The following is a 19,326-nucleotide window of genomic DNA, read 5'->3' as shown; positions in this document are numbered from 1 at the left end:
TACTGGCAAGCTCCAGATTCAGTCAGAGATTGTGTTTCAAAAACTAAGGTGGGAAGTGATTAAGGAAGATACTTAGTGTTGACGTCTGTACTCTACATGCACATACATGTACATACACACAGTAAAAATGGTCTGGGTGAATGGCTCAGTGGGTAAGGTGCCTGCTGTGCAAACATGAGGACCTGAGATCAGATCCCCAGCACTAACATAAAACTTGGGTGTGGCGGTATGCATCTGTAACCCCAGCACTGAGATGAAGAGCTAGGAGGACCCATAAAGCTCCATGGCCAGCCAGCCTAATAAATTAGTGAGCTCCAGGTTCAGTAAGAGTCTGTCTCAAAAAATGAGCTAAAGAGACAGAGAAGGTATCCTGTCAACCTCTCTCTGCATAGACACACACACACACATGCGTGTGTGCTATACAAATACATGATTTAAGAAAGACTAAAACAGGGCTGGAGAGATGGCTCAGAGGTTAAGAGCATTGCCTGCTCTTCCAAAGGTCCTGAGTTCAATTCCCAGCAACCATATGGTGGCTCACAACCATCTGTAATGGGGTCTGGTGCCCTCTTCTGGCCTGCGGGCATACACACAGACAGAATATTGTATACATAATAAATAAATATTTAAAAAAAAAAAAAAAGAAAGACTAAAACACAGATTTATATAATTCCCTGATTTGTATGTAGCCAGTCTTCCACTGGAAGTGCTGGGATCATGCTGTACTCTTAGTCCTGTACAGCTTCCTCCATATCAAGAGCACTTCTAAATCACGGGCTGTAATATTAAGCCCTGAACCTGATCTTTTACACCACAGAAGATTCCCAAGAAAATAATAAACAAAGCATACCCAAATGATGAGTCCCTGTGAAGAATATCCAGAAGTTTTCCCTTTACATCGTTTTCCAGTGTTTCCAACTTGTACTGTTGAATAACATTTCTATCATCTTGGGGAGATGTATAAACAATGTCACATGAAGGAGAAGGAAAATCAACCTGAAAAAAATTAAAGAAATCACTGAACTTGTGTGTGTGTTTTGTTTGTTGTTGGTTTTCTTTTCTTTCTTCTGAGACAGGGTTTCTTTGTGTACCCTGGCTGTCCTGGGATTTGCTCTATAGAGTAGGCAGGCTAGCTTCAAACTCAAGAGATCTGCCTGCCTCTGTCTCCTGAATGCTGCAATTCAATGTGTGTACTACCATCACCCAGCGAAGTTGCTCAAATTATAATCCATTTCCATATTAGCATCTTTGTCTTTCAGGAAACTGAGTTTTCATAACAATCTAGGTAAGTTTATTTTAAGTATAAACCTGGTGCTTCTTTTCTCTTCTTTTGCCAATAGCTGGTCATTCTCAAAAGCATGTACATATTTCTTAGGAAAGATATAGGGCATGTTTTCTTCTCTCAGAAACTGGAATTTTTTTTAAATATTTATTTATTTATTATGTATACAACATTCTGCCTTGATGTATGCCCGCACGCCAGAACAGGGCGCCAGATCTCAGTACAGATGGTTGTGAGCCACCATGTGGTTGCTGGGAATTGAACTCAGGACCTCTGGAAGAGCAGCCAGTACTCTTAACCTCTGAGCCATCTCTCCAGCCCCAGAAACTGGAATTTTTTTAAACTTTCTTTTTATTTATTCTTTGTGTTTTTCACATCATGCATCTCGATCCCATTCATTTCCCTGTCCCTCTGTATCTGCCCTCTGCCCTTGCAACCACTCCCTTAAAACAAAATAAAATCAAATTTAAGAGAGAAAAAAACCAATCTTGTCATGGAAGTTGTAGTGTGACATGGTGAGTCATGCAGTAAAGCATTTTATCCATATATCTTTACTTCCAAGTGAGCACTGCAAAGAGTCACTGGTCTGGTTTATGGCCTCTGGCTTCTGCTACACTATCGATGCTGAGCCCTCACTGGGACTCCTCTTGGATATCCTTTTTTTTTTTTTTGTTGTTGTTTTTTTTTTGTTTTGTTTTTTGTTTTTTCAAGACAGGGTTTCTCTGTGGTTTTGGAGCCTGTCCTAGAACTAGCTCTTGTAGACCAGGCTGGTCTCAAACTCACAGAGATCCGCCTGCCTCTGCCTCCTGAGTGCTGGGATTAAAGGCGTGCGCCACCACTGCCCGGCCTTTGGATATCCTGTTGTTGCCCTGTGTCGTGAAAATCCTGTAATTTCGGGTCTGTAAGACCAGCGTCTTCATGTGCTCCAGCAGATTATAGATGGGTGGGTGTGGAGGTAGCCCAACTCATAACCCTGGTTCAGCGCCTGGGTAGTTGCAGGGTTGGTCAGCTCACTAGCTCTCCCTTGTCCTCACCACTAAGGTGAGCTTCAGTTATAGATTTTAATATAATTTTATGAAAGACATTATTTTTTAATTATTTTACTTATATTATCTACTTTAGCAATTTATATTATCTGGTAGACTTCTAATAAGACATTTGTCCTGAAATACAAGCAGATTGTTTAGTATCCCTTTATTTGACATTTTAACCTAAATTATTTGGAGCAAAAATTGGGAATAGAAATGCAAATTAATTACTAGGAAGTACATTATTAATACACACAATCGTAGCCATTAAAAGCTGATGGAAAAAAATCAATTCATGGCATTTTAATTTTGAAAGGGCATAAGATTCTTGTAAAATCCCATTTTATTTAATTTATGCATACAAAATCTAAAATTTCTTAAGTGTCTTTTGACCATTTGCTATTCTTCTATTGAGAATTCTTATTTAGATCTGTACCCCATTTTTTTTAATTTTTTTGATCTTGAGTTCTTTATATATTTTAGAGATCAGACCTCTGTCTGATGTGGGATTAGTGAAGTTCTTTTCCCATTCTGTAGGCTGCTATTTTGTCTTATTAACTGTGTCCTTTGCTTTACAGAAGCTTCTCAGTTCCAGGAGATCCCATTTGCTCTCAGTGACTGTGCTACTGGTATTTATATTTAGGAAGTGTTCTCCTGTGGCCATGTGTTCAAGGCTACTTCCCACTTTCTCTTCAGTGAGGTTCAGTGTGGCTGGAGTTATGCTGATGTCTTTGATCCATTTGGACTTGAGTGTTGTGCATGGGGACAGATATGGATCTATTTGCATTCTTCTACATGTTGTCATCCAATTATGCCCCCACTTTCTGTTGAAGATGCTTTCTTTTTCCATTGTATAATTTTAGCTTCTTTGTCAAAATTCAAGTGTTCATAGGTGTGTTGATTAATTAATATCAGGGTCTTCAATTTGAATTGCTCAACATCCTTAGCCATTAGGAAAATACAAATCAAGATGAGATACCATATTATACTTGTCAGAATGGCTAAGATCAAAAACACCAATGACAGTTTATATTGCAGAGGATGCAGAGTAAGGGGAACACTCCTCCATTGCTGGTAGGAGTGTATACTTATACAGGCACTTTGGAAATCAGTGTGGCGGTTTCTCAGAAAATTGTGAATCAACCTACCTCAAGACCCAGCAATATCACTCTTGGGCATATACCCAAAGGATGCACACTCATACCACAAGGACATTTGTTCAACTGTGTTCACAACAGCATTATTTGTAATAACCAGAACCTGGAAACAACCTAGGTGCCACTCAACTGAAGAAAGAATAAAGAAAATGTGGTACATTTATACAATGGAGTACTAGTGGTAAAAAACAATGACATCTTGAAATTTGCTTGTAAATGGGTAGAACTAGAAAAAAGCCATCCTGAGAGAGGGAACCCAGATTTAGATAGACAAACATGGTAAGTACTCACTCATAAGTGGATATTAGATATAAAGCAAAGGATAACCACCAGTTTATCGTCCATAATCCAGAGAAGCTAGGTAACAAGGAGAACCCTAAGAGAGACATACATGGATCCCCCTGGAAGGGGAAAAAGGCAAGATCTCTTGAAAATTTGGGTGGAAAGCAGGGGTCGGGAGGGAAGAAGGGTAGTAAGGAGGAGAACATGAAGGAATGGGATGCTCAAGAAAGGGGAAGGACAGAGAGGGAGAGAAAAGAAAGTGACATCTTGATTGAGGGAGCCATTAAAGGGCTAGCGATTACATAGCACTAGGGAAATTCCCAGGAATCCACAAGGATGACCCCAGCTAAGACTCTAAGCAACAGTGGGAAGGACGCCTAAACTGGCCTTCCCCTGTAAAATTGATGACTACCTTAATTGTCACCATAGTACCTTCATCCAGAAACTGATGAAAACAGATACAGAGATCTACAGTAAAGTCCTGGGCTGAGCTACTGGAGACCAGTCCAAGAGTGGGAGGAACAATAATATGAATAAAGGGGTCAAGACCATGATACCCACAGAAACAGCTGATCTGAGCTAGTGAGAGCTCACTGACACTGGACTGATAGTGGGAGAACCTGCATAGAACCAAGGTAAGTCCACTGAATACGGGGAACAGTTGTGAGTGCCACTGGCAGTGGAACCAGGATCTATCCCTAGTGCTTGAACTGGTATCTTGGAGCAAATTCTCTTTGGAGGAATACCTTGCTTGGCCTAGATATAGGGGGAGGACCTTGATCTTTCCTGGAAGTGAAGTGTCAGACTTTGTTGACTTCCCATGGGAAGCCTTACCCTTTCTGAAGAGTGCAATGGGGGGGGGGGGGGGGAGGAAGATAGGGATAGCTACATAAAATAAGAAAATATTGCATTAAAAAATTCTTAATTAAAAAACAAACAAAAACAAAACTAAAATGAACAACATCTTATTATGATCATTCCAGTAGAGATTGATTAATAATATTGAAGGAAACAAAACCTTAGATCTGAAGATTAAGATCTTTGCCCTGCAGAACACCAGCTATAGCACATAGGAGAATGAGCCCAGTAAATGTTTTTATAACACTTAAATTGAAGACAGATTCTGATATCAAATTAATTAGACAAGATTAATTAGGCTTCTTCAATACAACCCAAGTCATCATGGTATACACAAACACTTTCTACAAAGACATTCACATGTAAGCCCCTCTATGTGTCAAGAACAACCATTACCTGTAGCACAATTCTTTCCATGACACAGCCTTTTTTTGGGATTGCTCCAGGAACAGAATTTGTATGTGATGAAGTCCAAAGGTAGAGAAGTTTTGTTCCACATGTTAAAAACCTTCACGAACATAAGAATACTGTGATTTTCATTTCAAAAATCTCAAACTTACAATATATCATGACAATCAATTTGAAGTATCAGTAAAAATAGTATGGTCTTCAAGAACATTTTAGGAGGGGACTGTGTATATATGTATGTTGGTTGGTATGTAAAATGAATAAAAAGAGAACATACTAGGAGGAAGCAGCTGGCTGGGCGGTGGTGGCACACACCTTTAATCCCAGCACTCAGGAAGGAGGCAGGGGCAGGCGGATCTCTGTGAGTTTGAGGCCAGCCTGGTCTATAAGAGCAAGTTCCAGGACAAGCTCCAAAGCTACACAGAGAAACTCTGTCTTGAAAAAGCAAAACAAAACAAAACAAAACAAAAAAACAAAAAAAAAGAAAGAAAGAAAGAAAGAAAAAGAAGGAATCAGCTGCCATATTGTACTGAGAAGTTAGGTAAAATATTAAGGGGGGGCAGGGAAGAGAAATTATGGTCATCATGTAAAATAAATGAAAAAAACTTTAATTAAAAATATTACTGTGTAGGATCAGAACAAAGAAAGGGAGAATAAAATGCACCTTGGAAAGAATGACACTGAGGAGAGAACACAGAAGGGAAAAGGACAACCACTGTCCCCAAAAACACTCTAAGCAGGAAGGTGAAAAAAATTGTCTCCCAAAGTTTTTTTGAGAGACCATGACTTGAAGGTCATGGTTTGGATTACAGCATTACACCCTGCTTTTTACCATTGTTATAAAAAGTACATGCCAAGAAAATCAGTAACTGCTTTGTACTGAAGTACAAATTATTTGATGTAAGCTATACATGAGAGCTCCTCAGTGAATTTTTTCTCTAAAAGATTAGACAATAAATATTTGAGCCAGCATGTGTTTGTAATCGCAGTATCTGGGAGGCTGGGGCAGGAGAATCATAAATCTGGGCTACATAGTGACTTCCTGCCTAAATTTTTTTTTTTAAAATAAGAACTAAGGGCTAAACAGTGGCACAGGGGGCTGGAATAATGGCTCAGAGGTTAAGAGCACTGATTGCTCTTCCAGGGGTCCCGAGTTCAATTCCCAGCAACCACATGGTGGTTCTCAACCATCTGTAATGAGATCTGGTGCCCTCTTCTGGCCTACAGGCACGTATGCAGACAAAGCAATGTATACATAATGAATAAATAAATCTTAATAAAAAAAAGAGAGTTGGCTCAGTGGCTTAGAGCACTTGCTGCTGCTCTTGCAGAATACCCATGTTTAATTTTCAGCATCCACACAGTGGCTCACAAAAAATTCTAGCTCCAGGGAATCTAATACTCTCTTCTGATCTTTGTAGTCACCATGCATGTTCATGGTACACAGATACACAAATAGGCAAAACAATCATATGCATAAAATAAAATAAACACCTAAAATATATGAATAAATAAATTTAAAAAGGCCGGACATGGTAGCACATAATAGGATTGGTGAGATGTCTTAGCATGTAAGGTGTTTGGTCTTATACCTGACAACCTGTAATCAATTCCAAATCATTCTCTTACCTACACACACACACACACACACACACACACACACACACTAAATGTTAAAAAAAAAGGCAGTGGGGCTCATGTATGTTGATCCTCATCCTCGACTACCAACTTATGGTTTATTTAAAACATTTACTTACAGACTTTGATAAATTGTTGCATAGATAAAATTTCTTTTTTTCCAAGAATAATCTCTCAAACTTTTTGTGTATGAATGTATAAAGGCTAGAAAGATGGTTCATTGGTTAAGAGCACTTGCTACCCTTCCTGATGACCTTAGTTTTGTTTCCAGAACCCACGCTGTGCAGCTCACAACCACTTGTGACTCCAGTTCCAGGGGATAAACTCCAAATTATCATTTCATTTATAAACTGTTTTGTATTTAAAAAAAAAAAACAAAAAACAAAAACCAATTTCAGGGCAGGGGAGATGGTTTAGTTGGTAAGTGCTCGCCCTACAAGCATGGGAAGCTGAGTTTGATCTCCAGAGCTCATATTAAGAAGCTAGGTATGCCAGTGTACACTTTCAATCACTGTGCTGAGAGAAGCAGACATAGATGGGTTCCTGGAGCTCACTGGCCAGCCAAGTTAGTCTAATATATAAGCCCCAGGCAATGAGAGACCCTATGCTTCAGAAATAAGGTGGATGGTGTTCTGGAAGAAGGCAACTGTGGCTGCATTTGCGCCTCCACATGCACAAATAGGTTACTGTCCACAGGTGAGATGTGCAGAACTCTTAGACCAAGGGCCCACAGCACTAAGGATTGGTTAGTGAGTTAGAATAGTTAAATCCTGTTGCTTCTCTGAAAATGGAGAAAGGTGGGAAATAGGAAAAACAAGGTCCTTTTAGTATCAAGAAAAACTGACAGAGTAATGGCATTCTGTCATAATATACTTTACAAAAATGAGTCATTGGTTACTGCTTTTCCCCTGGATCCTCTGCATACCCACCATGCTACACTGAGACCACAGCAGAGGGACTACTTTGCTAAGCTCAAAGATCATGTGCATCAGTGTTCCCAGCCCGTCCCCAGCCTATCTGTGATGCAGAGATATGCCCTAGAATCACAATTAAGTAATACTCACCGTTTAAAGTCAAAAAGAGTCAAAGAAACTTTACCCAAAGTTTCTGGCCCCTTTCTTTGTTTATTAGAATCAGGTGAACTTCCACTGCTTTGATTTAAAATTCCAAACAGAGTAAGATGAAGAATTGACTCTAATGGCAACTGTGATATCTGAATAGGAAAAATGATTCTATGGGGTAGAAAAAAAATATTCACTGGTGTTAAGAAAAAATTAGATTAAAAGTGACGCTCAGTAATCATTTAATGAAAACTGATTAACTTTAGGTGTTTTATTTCACTTATAAAACAATTTTTAGTTTTAAGTAACTTTTAGCTAAGTAGCAAGTATGGCTAACTTGTACTGTTAAGTCTTAAATGTCATTATGAGCATAAAACTTCAAAAATCTCACAGTTCTTTCTGTAAAAATGCCTAAGTACCTAAAGATATGCAGTTCAATAATCAGGCAAAATAAATTAGACCTTAATTCTGCAACTAGCTATTTACCCAAATAATTATGAGGTCTCTCTATTAAAAAAAAATCAGTATTTAAAAAACATTAACATTATAGAATGTCATCATGTATATGGATTTAAAATTTAGGTTGGTTATTAATCAAGAGCAAGACTCTTGTATAGTGTTACTATATAATAAAATACTTAAGCAGTTTATTAAACACTATTTCTAGAGTTCTGGGTAAATTTCTAATCTTTGGCATGACAAAGTCTAGGAAGAATTAATACCATGTTACTGCAATTTTAAGATACAGATGTTTATAGGAATACTTATGAAATTTTCATGTTAATTTCAGTTTGTTTTATAGAATTTTATGTAGAAGATATTTTAACATATTAGTAAGAATCTATTGGATTTCAGTTGAGATAATAATAAACAATAATGTATACATTGAAAAAATTAAAGAACAGGGCACAGTGAACTATGAAATAATTATAAAAGCAAAAAATTTCACTTACAGTTCATCCCATTTAATAAGATAGAAGAAATTCTTGTACGTGCCAACCTTCTTTGATTGAATAGGTTTAAAAAGATCCTTCCCATTGTGAGACAGGGAACATATCAAGTAGTATTTTTCATAACTAAGAAAAGAAAGCTTAATTTGATTTCTAGGTTAGTAACTAACACAACTACATTAGCGATTTCCCCCCAAGTGACAAACTATAATAAACTGGTCACCATTAATTTTATTTTTTTGAAATTCATCTGAAATATAACCTTTGCAATTTCTACAAAAACAGGGAAGTGGTATAACAAAAAGAAGTATAGGGGGAGCATAAGCCCCTAAGTGTCAGTCTCAAGGAGACTGTAGTAATGAGACCCACGTACTATAAGCTGTTTCAGGTATTGTGCTCAGTAAATTACTAGCTTCAGAGCACAGGTAAATGACAACAGACTATGCATTTATCCATTCCGAGGTAAAATCCAGAAAGGAAGTACCAACAATTATCTTTCCTTGGTGCTGCTTTCATTACATTTCTGCTTTTTGTTAGAGCTTGTTTAGTTTCATTTGTTCTCTCTCTTGGCAGTGGTGGAGATGTTACTTACCTTTGCTATATCACTAAAATACTCAGCTAATTATATTAAGTTTGCCATGTTTTTATCTGGGCATTTGGGCACATACTTATAACCCAGGTACTTAGGAGGCTGCAGTGGAAGGATCCCTCAGTCTCTGAAGGTGAGACCGGCCTGAGCAACATAGCGAGCCATCATCTCAAAAGCACGATAGACAAAAAGAAATAAGCACTAATAGCCATTTAAATAGAAGTTCCAGAAAAGCACTGTTCTGGTTTGTTACCAGATTTCCAGCACCGAGAACTCTGTTTATAGATGAGACTCAATAAACACTTATTCCATGACTTAAAAAACCATTTTCAGCTTGGCAAGGTGGTGCATGCCTTTAATCCCAGCACTTGGAAGGCAGAGGCAGGTAGATATTTGTAAGTTCGAGGCCATCCTGGTCTACAAAGCAAATTCCAGAATAGCCAGGACTACATAGAGAGATCCCATTGCTTCAAAACACCAAACTCAGCCAACCAACCAAAAACCCAACCAATCAAAACAGAAAACAAACAACAAGCAAACAAAACAAAAACCACTTTCAAGTCACACCATCATTCTAATCTGAAGCTTAATTCACATGGGATTTCTGTTTGGTAACTCTTCAGTAAACTTTATAGTACCAAGCCATTATGAACCTATTTCAATAATATTCTTTTCAGACTTTTCAGTTTATATTAATTATTCCAAAGTAAATTAAAATTGGCCCCCAAAATACTATCCTTTAAAGATATTGATAAAAGCAAAAAAAAAAAATCAAAAGAAGAAAACCCTTATCAAAACTTCAGTAGAAGAAATATGCTCATGTAGAATTCAAAGACTAGCCATTAGTGACTGTGAGATATTAATGGGGAATAGGGCCTGAATTCTAGTCCCATTACATTCTGTTTCAAATTACCTTGGCTCTAAAGGAAAGGCAGAAAAGCTCAGCAATTTTAATTCATCTTTCATCTTCATAATTCATCTTTTAAATAAAATTTTTGCTTGATAGTTTCATCATATATTCTCTTGCTTTTTTAAAAAAAATAGTTTTTGAGATAGGGTTTCCCTGTGTAACACTGGCTGTCCTGGAACTAGCTCTGAAGACCGGGCTAGCTTTGAACTCAAAGATCTGACTGCCTCTACCTCCTGGGTACACCACCACACCAGGCTCTCTTGCTCTTTTTTCATGTCATAGGAATGATGTTTTTCACAACAATAATTTCAGATATCTCTATAAATTTGTTAAAACCACAAAGGTACAAAGGGGTACTCAGTGATCTTTGTATCATCCATTTAAACAAAGAAAAGTAGTTACAACATTAAGATTAGCATAGCTTCTGGGTACGGCTGTGCAAGTCCTCTAAGCAACTACTTACTTTGATACCCAGTTACTGGAAATTCCATGTGCAGCATAGACAGTAAACTGGAGCTGCTCTGTTGCAGTCCACGCTTCCTTGATGCTCCTGCAACTTTGAGGACAGTCTGCAGAACTCTTACTAGAATTTGCATGGAGCCTGAGAAGATCGTAAATTGCTGCTGTTAAGTGATCCAGGCTTACTTGAACAGGATTTTCAGGATTCATTGAGTCTACATTGAAACAAACTGTTAATTCTCTAAAAGAGCAAAAATCACAACAAAGTGTTAATTCTCTGAAAGAGCAAAAATCATTGCCAAAATATAAATAATCTAAAGACATACCCCTAGTTGAGTTCTTGGTAGTATCTCCTCCAGATAATGAAGTCACCTGTATACACATATATCAATTAGTCAGAAATTGAGCATAGTTTAATATAAAATGTTTACTTTTTCTTCCTTTTTTGAGACAGGGTCTTGCGTAGCTCAGGTTGGTCTCAAACTTGCTAAACTCCTGATTCACATCCAAAATTATGGGATAACAGGGGTGTATCATACACTGGACTTTTGCTATAAATAAACCTTACTTTTGATACATTTCTTTAAATGTCAAAGAAACCCTTCTCAGAAGAAATCTGTCCTATATGTCTGAAAAATTACTAGAATAGTAAGCAAAGAAATAAAGGGCTATAAAAATGCCTTAATCTGTAAAATAACTGCCAAGAAAGCATGAGTTAGAAGTCTCTGCACCAAGTAAAAGCTAGTCTATCATGCCAGCACAGGGGAGTAGCAGGGTATGAAGTAGAAGGTGGACCCTGGAGCTCACTGGTCAGTTAATCTAGCTAATCGGTTGAGCTTTAGGTTCTGCAGAAGATCCTCTCTCAAAAGGAGTGGGGAGGTGTAGCTGATACCTGATGTAGTCCTCCAGTCTCCACATGGACATGTGCCTACTCCCAACACATATGCATACACTCACATGAATATCTGCACCCACATAACACACAAGTGCAAATTCACAAACAAAAAGTGAAAACATAAACCCAAGTAAACATAACTTTTTTTTTTTTTTGAGACAGGGTCTCACTATGTAGCACTGGCTAGCCTAGAACTCAGAGATCTGCTTGCCTCTGCCTCTCAAGCCCTGGGATCAAAGATGTGTGCCACTATGCCTCACAAGAAATGATCTTTAATAATACAAAAATTAAGGCAAGCTGGAGTGGGAGTTCACACCTGTAATTACATCATCTGGGAAGCTGAGGAAGAGTAATATAGCAAGTTCAAGGCCTCCTGAGCCACAGTGAGACCTTGACTCAAAGCAAGCAAGAAAAAAAAAAAAGAGCCAGGCATGGTAGTTCATGCCTATAATCTCAGCACCTGTGAATAAAAGCAGGCCAGGAGTTCCTGGATTTCCTTAGCTGAATTAAGAGACAGTTGGAAAATATGAGACCCTGTCTCAGGAAGTCAAACAAATCAGAGCACCTAAAACTTACTATGGAAAAAGAACAAAATCAGCAGTTTTATTTTAAATGAATTATAACTGTTTTCTAACACAGTACAATATTTTTCACTAGCATGAGAATAACATACTTAAAGAAACTCCATTACCATTAGGTGATTGAAGAAAATTCTTGTATACAATTATTTAAGGTAAACTCCTCTCTCAACTACACTTTAATGCTTCTTCATCCGACAAAAGAGCAAAAAGAACAGCCACTTCAGGCATTAGGGCATATGGTGATAGTTTTCAAATAATTTTTAAACAAAACCCCCGCTCCCAAAATAAAACCGAACTAAACCAACAACAATGAAACAAACAAAAAACAAAAAGGAATCCCAAATTAAGGGTCATGTAGCTAGAAAGTCTTTGAAATTGAGTAGCCTTGTGAACACCCAGACACGGAGATGGAGGAGCAGGTCAAAGATATAGCTTCTCCTTTAATGTAAAGTAACTTGTAGGAGTCACTTTTTCTTTACTCCTTCCAATTGAAGATATAAACATTTCTATGAACTGAATTTATTAAGGCCCCATGGAAGGAAGTATTATGGAACATAGTTTTATTAAAAGCTGACATATGGCACAGAAGTCTCAACAACTGGCTGCTTCTAAGACAAGGCCACTTCCACAGGTCAGGAATACGACTCAAGTGTAATGTACATGGATATTTCCATTAAGAGAGAACTGGCAGCTACTACTCCATAGGCTCCCTATAGAGAGGTAGGGATCTCACCTATAGGAAGCAATTTGAGCCCACTATTTGATGTCAATGTTCACAAAGCTCCTCCATCATTTCAGCAAGGAATCCCTACCTCACCAACAAAGCAATTCAATCAGCTCAAAAGTAAAAGCCAAAGTGAAAATGACAATGTTTTGTCTACTAAGAGGTGAACATCCTCCTGTTGAAGTGATACAAATACTTACATCAGCACTTTTGTTCCTTGGAAGGTTAACAACTCGCTTCAGCTTCTTCACCGCTTCTGTAACGGCAGGGGTCTCCACCCCATCTAAAGCACTACAGATTTTTCTTACAGCTTTAATTACTTGGTCGACAGCTCGGTGTTGGCTCTTTAAAAATGGAAAATAAAATAAAAATAAGTAGGTACAATGTAGGGCCCATGTCAAAGATGAAGTCAGAAGCTAGATATTTTTGACAATTCTAAGAACAGATATTCTCTATTGAAAAAGAAATGAGATAGCTTCTCAATTATATGGTATACTGTGAAATGTATTAAAACAAGACATAGTCTTCGCTCTGACACTATTCATATGCAAATGCTACAAATTTAATATTAGAATCAAAAGAAACAAATTAGAAAAAGATTACTAAATCATTTTTAAAAACTAGATCTGGCACACACGTGGTATATATACATACATCCAGGAAAACACTCATACATTTAAAATAAAATAAATCTAAAAAATAAGCACAACTAGATTCATCTTTTAAATTCTCACTTGGAAGTAATTTTCATGTTGAAAATAACCTCTTCTGTAAAAAAAAAATACTGGTATTAAAAAAAAGTTCTAAGAAAACAAAGCAAACAGAACATCCTTGAGGGGCTACAGAGATGGACCAGTGGTGATGAGCACTTGCTGTGGCAGATGATCTTTAGGAGTTCAAGGCTAGCCTGGTCTAGATAACAAGTTGCAGGATAGCCAGAACTGCATAGAGAGAGCCTGCCTTAAAAAACAAAACAAACAAACAAACAAAAAAAAACCAACAACAGAACAAACAATATCAAGAGGATCTGAGTTTGGATCCTGGCACTCACAAGCTGAGAACCCCATAAATGCCTATAAGGAACTCCACATGTACGCAGGCATGTGCACCCCCATACGTACATGCACATACACAAATGTTAAAAAATAATAAAAGAAACGCTTAATTTTTAAAAAAAATAAGATTGGTTTTAGCGGTGTTGGGTCAGCTTGCTCTCTTTCTCTTTCTCTCTCCTTTTTGTTATTTTTTTTTTCCAACACAGTATCCTTACTGGCCATATGGGAACTTTCACAGTCCCCCTGGGTCTACTCCCCACGCCCCCACCTGTACCCTCCCAAAGGAAAAGAAACACCAGTTCAATCTGTGTTGCCTATACATTTACCAGAGCACGATCAAATGCCCAGTGACCAGCCCCACAAAGAAACATGAATTCTTCCTTACCTGCTCCTCTGCCTGAAGCCATCACCTGTGGAGAGCTACACCTCAGCACCCTTATCACAATTTTTAAGTTTATGATGACTTCCTGTCTGTGCTATTTTCCTCCACACAATCACAAAAGTAGCTTCCCTGCCCTTCAGTCAGCAGGAGCACAGATCATGGGCCTACATACAGTCTGTAGCAATAGCAGAGTACAGATAGTGTCTGTGGCCTGTGCTGTGGCAGAGGGCTGTGTTGATTTCAGTGATCTGTTCTGCCATCAGAGACCATGCTGAGATCTTTCTCCACTTAAAAATTTTATATCTATTTATTTGTGTGTGTTGTGTATCCATGCAAGTGAATGCCACGTGTGTGTAGTTATCAGCAGAGACCAGAAGAGTGTTGGATCCCTTGGATCTGGCAGGTATTTGTGAGCTACCTGATGTGGGTACTGGGCACTTGTGGTGGTTTGACTAAGAATGGCTCCCATGGGTTCATGTATTTGAATCCTTAGTCACCAGGGAGTAGAACTGTTAGAAAGGAGTGTGCAGTGTTGCAGGATATCTTTCTGTATGCTGTGAATATGTTTTGTTCTCATTGGTTGATAAATAAAGCTTCTGGCCTATGGCAAGGCAGGATAGAACCAAAAGGGAAATCCAAACAGAGATAAGGGAGAAGGGTGGAGTTTGAGAGACTAGCCAGCCAGCAGCCAAGGACGCAAGACACGTAAAAAATAAGGTAACAAACCACATGGCAAAGCATAGATAAGAAATATGGGTTAATTTAAATGAAAGAGCTAACTAATAATAAGCCTGAACCATCAGTCAAATATATATAATTAGGTTAAGCATCTGAGTGATTATTTTAAAAGGAGTTGAGAGGCTGGGCAGGACAAAAAAAGTTTCTGATTACATTTGGTGCCCAACGTAGAGTATGTACAACCACATAAAGCCTGAAAAAAGCTTTAAAAAAAAGGTTCTAGACACACAAAAACAGATTCAAAAACAGCTTCTTGGTAGCCAGATTTTTTCAACTAGGCTCTGTTTAACTGGTAGTGAGTAGGAAGCTCCTTTAAGAGATGGCTTCCTGCCTCGGTACTGGCAGTATGGTCAGTTCTTTTGGGAGTCTTGCTATGGAGCACTTGATCGGGGTTTATGGGCTGGTGGGCTGCACACTTGGTGGCAACATGGACTCCAGAATTGGGGAGATAAGGGTGACTCTCACTGGTACCTCTGTCATGTTGGGAACCCAGGTGAGGCATAGCAGCAACCAAAGCTGCCGGTTTGGTCCTAGCCGCTTGCATTTGGCAGTTTAAAGACTCCTGGTCCAAAAGGATTATAGATATGCAATAAAAACATATTTAGATAAAAAGAAACCTCTAAACTGGTCACAATGTGTTCAAAACATGTGTAGGTTTAAGAAAAAAAGAGTATGTAGTTATAGAAAGGAATAGTTTAAAAAATAATATAAGGAGGAGCAGAAGAAGGGAGAACATGAGCAAGGAAGTCAGGACCGCGAGGGGTGCATCCACCCATTGAGACGGTGGGGCTGATCTAATGGGAGCTCACCAAGGCCAGCTGGACTGGGACTGAAAAAGCATGGGATAAAACCGGACTCTCTGAACATGGCGGACAATGAGGGCTGATGAGAAGCCAAGGACAATGGCACTGGGTTTTGATCCTACTGCATGTACTGGCTTTGTGGGAGCCTAGCCAGTTTGGATGTTCACCTTCCTAGACCTGGATGGAGGGGGGAGGACCTTGGACTTCCCACAGGGCAGGGAACCCTGACTGTTCTTCGGACTGGAAAGGGAGGGGAGAGGAGTGGAAGGAGGGGGGAGGGAAATAAAAAAAAAATAAAAAAATTAAAAAAAGAAGATAGAAGCAAAACAGTAAAAAAAAAAAAAAGCCACGTAAAAATAGGAAATTCACCTGGAGTCTGGATCCTGTATGTTATTATGTTGGCTTTGAATTTTTTGATGGCTGATGGGCAAGAGACAGCTACTAGGAGACATGGGATTGAAAGAGAGACTGATAAAATATACCAACTTAAATATTTTTAAAATGTCTTAACTTTAAACCAAAAGTCAAAAAATATATTTGTAAAATGGAACTTAAAAGATGCATTGCTTTGGAAAAGCAGCTTTACTTTTTTTTCACAGGAAACAAGATGCTATGAATTTGTTTCATGTTAAGATGGGCCAGGTTTGATAAAGGGAAACCTCCTGAACCTTGACATGTGATATCTATTAACAAAGGTTATAACTGGTCTTCCCAGGACTTGGACAAATTTTCTCAGGGTCCCCTTAAGATCACCAGCACCAACCAACAGGAAATAATCTAGAGAACTACACCCAAACTCCCAAAATATTGGTTATAAACATTGTTTTCATTTAAGGGGGGTTGGTTATAAACTGTTATTGATCATAGTCGATCTCTTCCTAAAAGAAGAAAGGGAGATATGAATGGAAATGTATGACATATAAATAATGGGAGAAAAGGATTATTGAATCCACTTTTATTCAAAAATCAACTGTTAATCTCAAAATATTTTACATTGGTATAGATTTTAGTTTACTGACATAAATTTAAGGTCAATTTTGTTATGCTGTATGTATATTTCTACTCTTATTTAAAGTATTATGCTTATGCAACTCATTTTAAAATGTAATACATAATAAAAATACAGATTAATAGTCATTTATAATAGTTAGATTTTTTTAGGTATACAAAGATATATTTAAATTATATAGGTAATTTTCAAACACTTCAAACACATATAGAATATGGCATTTAAAATGTTTTAAGAACTTAAGACTTTTAGCCAAATGGTGGTGGTATATGCCTTTAATCCCAGCACTCAGGGAGGGAGAGGCAGGTGGATCTCTGTGAGTTCAAGGCCAGCTTGGTCTACAAAGCTAGTTTCAGGCCAGCCAGAGATACACAGAGAAACCCGTCTTGAAAAACGAATTAAAAAAAAGGAATTTAGACTTTTCTCAACAGTAAGACATGTCTGTTCTTGGCAGCACCAATTACTTCAAAGAGGATGATTGGTATTGAAGAAACTTACTATGGAGTTTGCCTTTAATGTGGCAAGGCTAGTCATTTGGGCAAGAAACTATCTTGCCTGGAATGCTTGACAGTATGCTGTATAAACTGGACATGCAGGACCCACAGAAAAATGACCACTAAACTTTGCCAAAACAAGGCAGGATGGTCCTTTAGGTTCCTGTTTCACAGAAGAAACTTAGGACGACACAAAGGAAAATGACTGATGAAATTTGCCAAAATAGGCAGGACAGTCCTTCAAATTTCCTGCTTCAGAGAAAAGTCTGCTAGATACTTTACACCCACAGGCTGAAGATGCATCAATGTCCCACTGTTACAGAAGAACTTGGGTGACCCTCCAGGCAGTCAGATGTCTCTGTCATTTCTAGAGTTTTGAAAGTTGTTTAATGCACTTCCTGTTTACTCAGGTAATATTATGTCCTTCTGGGGTTTTTGGTGGAGTTGAAGACTAGATAATTTATAGTTTTCCTTAGTTATGATAAAAAATTTGATATGAAACTTTAGACTCACAAAGATGGGACAGATGATAGAGTATTTTCTTTAATTTTGCCACACACAAATAGACTAGATATTGTAACTGCAATTCTTGCTTGATAATTGTTTTGTTATATGCAATTTTACTATGCTAAAATAAAAATCTTTCTTTTTGATTAGACAGAAAGGAGGCTGGAGAGATGATGGCTCACACTCACTGGCTGCTCTTCCAGAGGTTCCAAGTCATTTATAATTAATCTATAATTTAATATAATTTAATTATATCAAATTAATAATTTATATTATATTATATGTTATATTATATAATACATATTTATATATGATATAATATTATGTTATATACCATTATACATTATATAATATAAAACAATTATATAATATAATTTAATTATATTAAATTAATAATTTAATATAAAACATTTATAATTAATATAAGCTTTTTATTGATTATTTTAAAAGTAGCTGCAGGGGGCTGGAGAGATGGCTCAGTGGTTAAGAGCATTGCCTGCTCTTCCAAAGGTCCTGAGTTCAATTCCCAGCAACCACATGGTGGCTCACAACCATCTGTAATGAGGTCTGGTGCCCTCTTCTGGCCTGCAGACATACACACAGACAGAATATTGTATACATAATAAATAAATAAATATTTAAAAAAAAAAAGTAGCTGCGGGACAGGGAAAGACAACAAAAAGCCTCCATTTACAGTACAGCCTTGTTGGAGGAAATATAACACTAGGGATGGGCTTTGATTTTATTATTACATATATTAGTTAACTAATTGCTGCTTGTTTTTTCTTTTTAAACATCTCAGTATATAACCCAGACCGACCCCAAATGTAAACTTTCTTCAGTCAGTGCAGTGATAGGATTGCTGAAGTATACCACCCTGCCTTGGCATGGATCATTACTCATTTTACACATGCACTGAAATGTCACATTGCATTCCATAAATATATGTAATTATTTTGTATCAGATACCTATAAATTTTTAGGGCTACAGAAATAGCTCAGTCAGTACAGTGTGGTCCTGGCCTTGCAAAAATGAGGATCTTTGTTCAACTCCAAGAACCTACATAAAAAAGCTAGGCATAGTGGTATATGACTGTAATCCCAGTGCTGAGGAGACAGGCAAATCCCTGAGGTTACCTAGTCAGTCACCGTGGTGGTTTAAATGTTTATGGCACACCGAGGCTAATATATTTCAGTGTTTGGTTCCTGAGCAGCAGAATATTGGATTCGCGGGTATGGCCTCATTGGAGATATGTCACTGGGGTGGGCTTTTTGAAGTTTTGAAACTTCAAAAACTTCAGGGCCAGTCTCTCAAGTTCTCGGTCTGCAATTTGCAGATAATGTGAGTTCTCAGCTATTGCTCCAGCACCATGCCCTCCTTGCTGCTGCCATACTCCCCATCATGAAGGATATGGTCTAGCCCTCTGAAACTGTAAGCAAGCCCTCAATTAAATATCTTACTTTGTAAATTGCCTTGGTCATGGTGCTTATTCACAACAATCAACAGTAAATAAGA

At 37.9% G+C, this 19,326-nt stretch overlaps 1 protein-coding gene across 1 annotated transcript in view; it reads right to left on the bottom strand.

The window, feature by feature from the left end:
* The window catches only part of Pik3c2a (phosphatidylinositol-4-phosphate 3-kinase catalytic subunit type 2 alpha), a 106,561-nt gene that overhangs the window by 27,541 nt on the left and 59,694 nt on the right, over positions 1-19,326 (bottom strand). Inside the window, exons 9-15 of the mRNA XM_041666242.1 lie at positions 13,023-13,166; positions 10,949-10,994; positions 10,627-10,837; positions 8,668-8,790; positions 7,718-7,885; positions 5,004-5,115; positions 851-996 (exon numbers count right to left, since the gene is read on the bottom strand). Of these exons, the coding sequence (XP_041522176.1) occupies positions 851-996; positions 5,004-5,115; positions 7,718-7,885; positions 8,668-8,790; positions 10,627-10,837; positions 10,949-10,994; positions 13,023-13,166 (950 nt within the window). The remainder of the gene's footprint in view (positions 1-850; positions 997-5,003; positions 5,116-7,717; positions 7,886-8,667; positions 8,791-10,626; positions 10,838-10,948; positions 10,995-13,022; positions 13,167-19,326) is intronic.

This window comes from Microtus oregoni, unplaced genomic scaffold (assembly GCF_018167655.1).
Source record: "Microtus oregoni isolate MIOR12 unplaced genomic scaffold, Mior012 000016F_ref0000370, whole genome shotgun sequence".
Lineage (NCBI taxonomy): Eukaryota > Metazoa > Chordata > Mammalia > Rodentia > Cricetidae > Microtus > Microtus oregoni.
The sequence above is the reverse complement of the archived record's forward strand: the minus strand, read 5'-3'. Positions and strand labels throughout refer to the sequence as shown.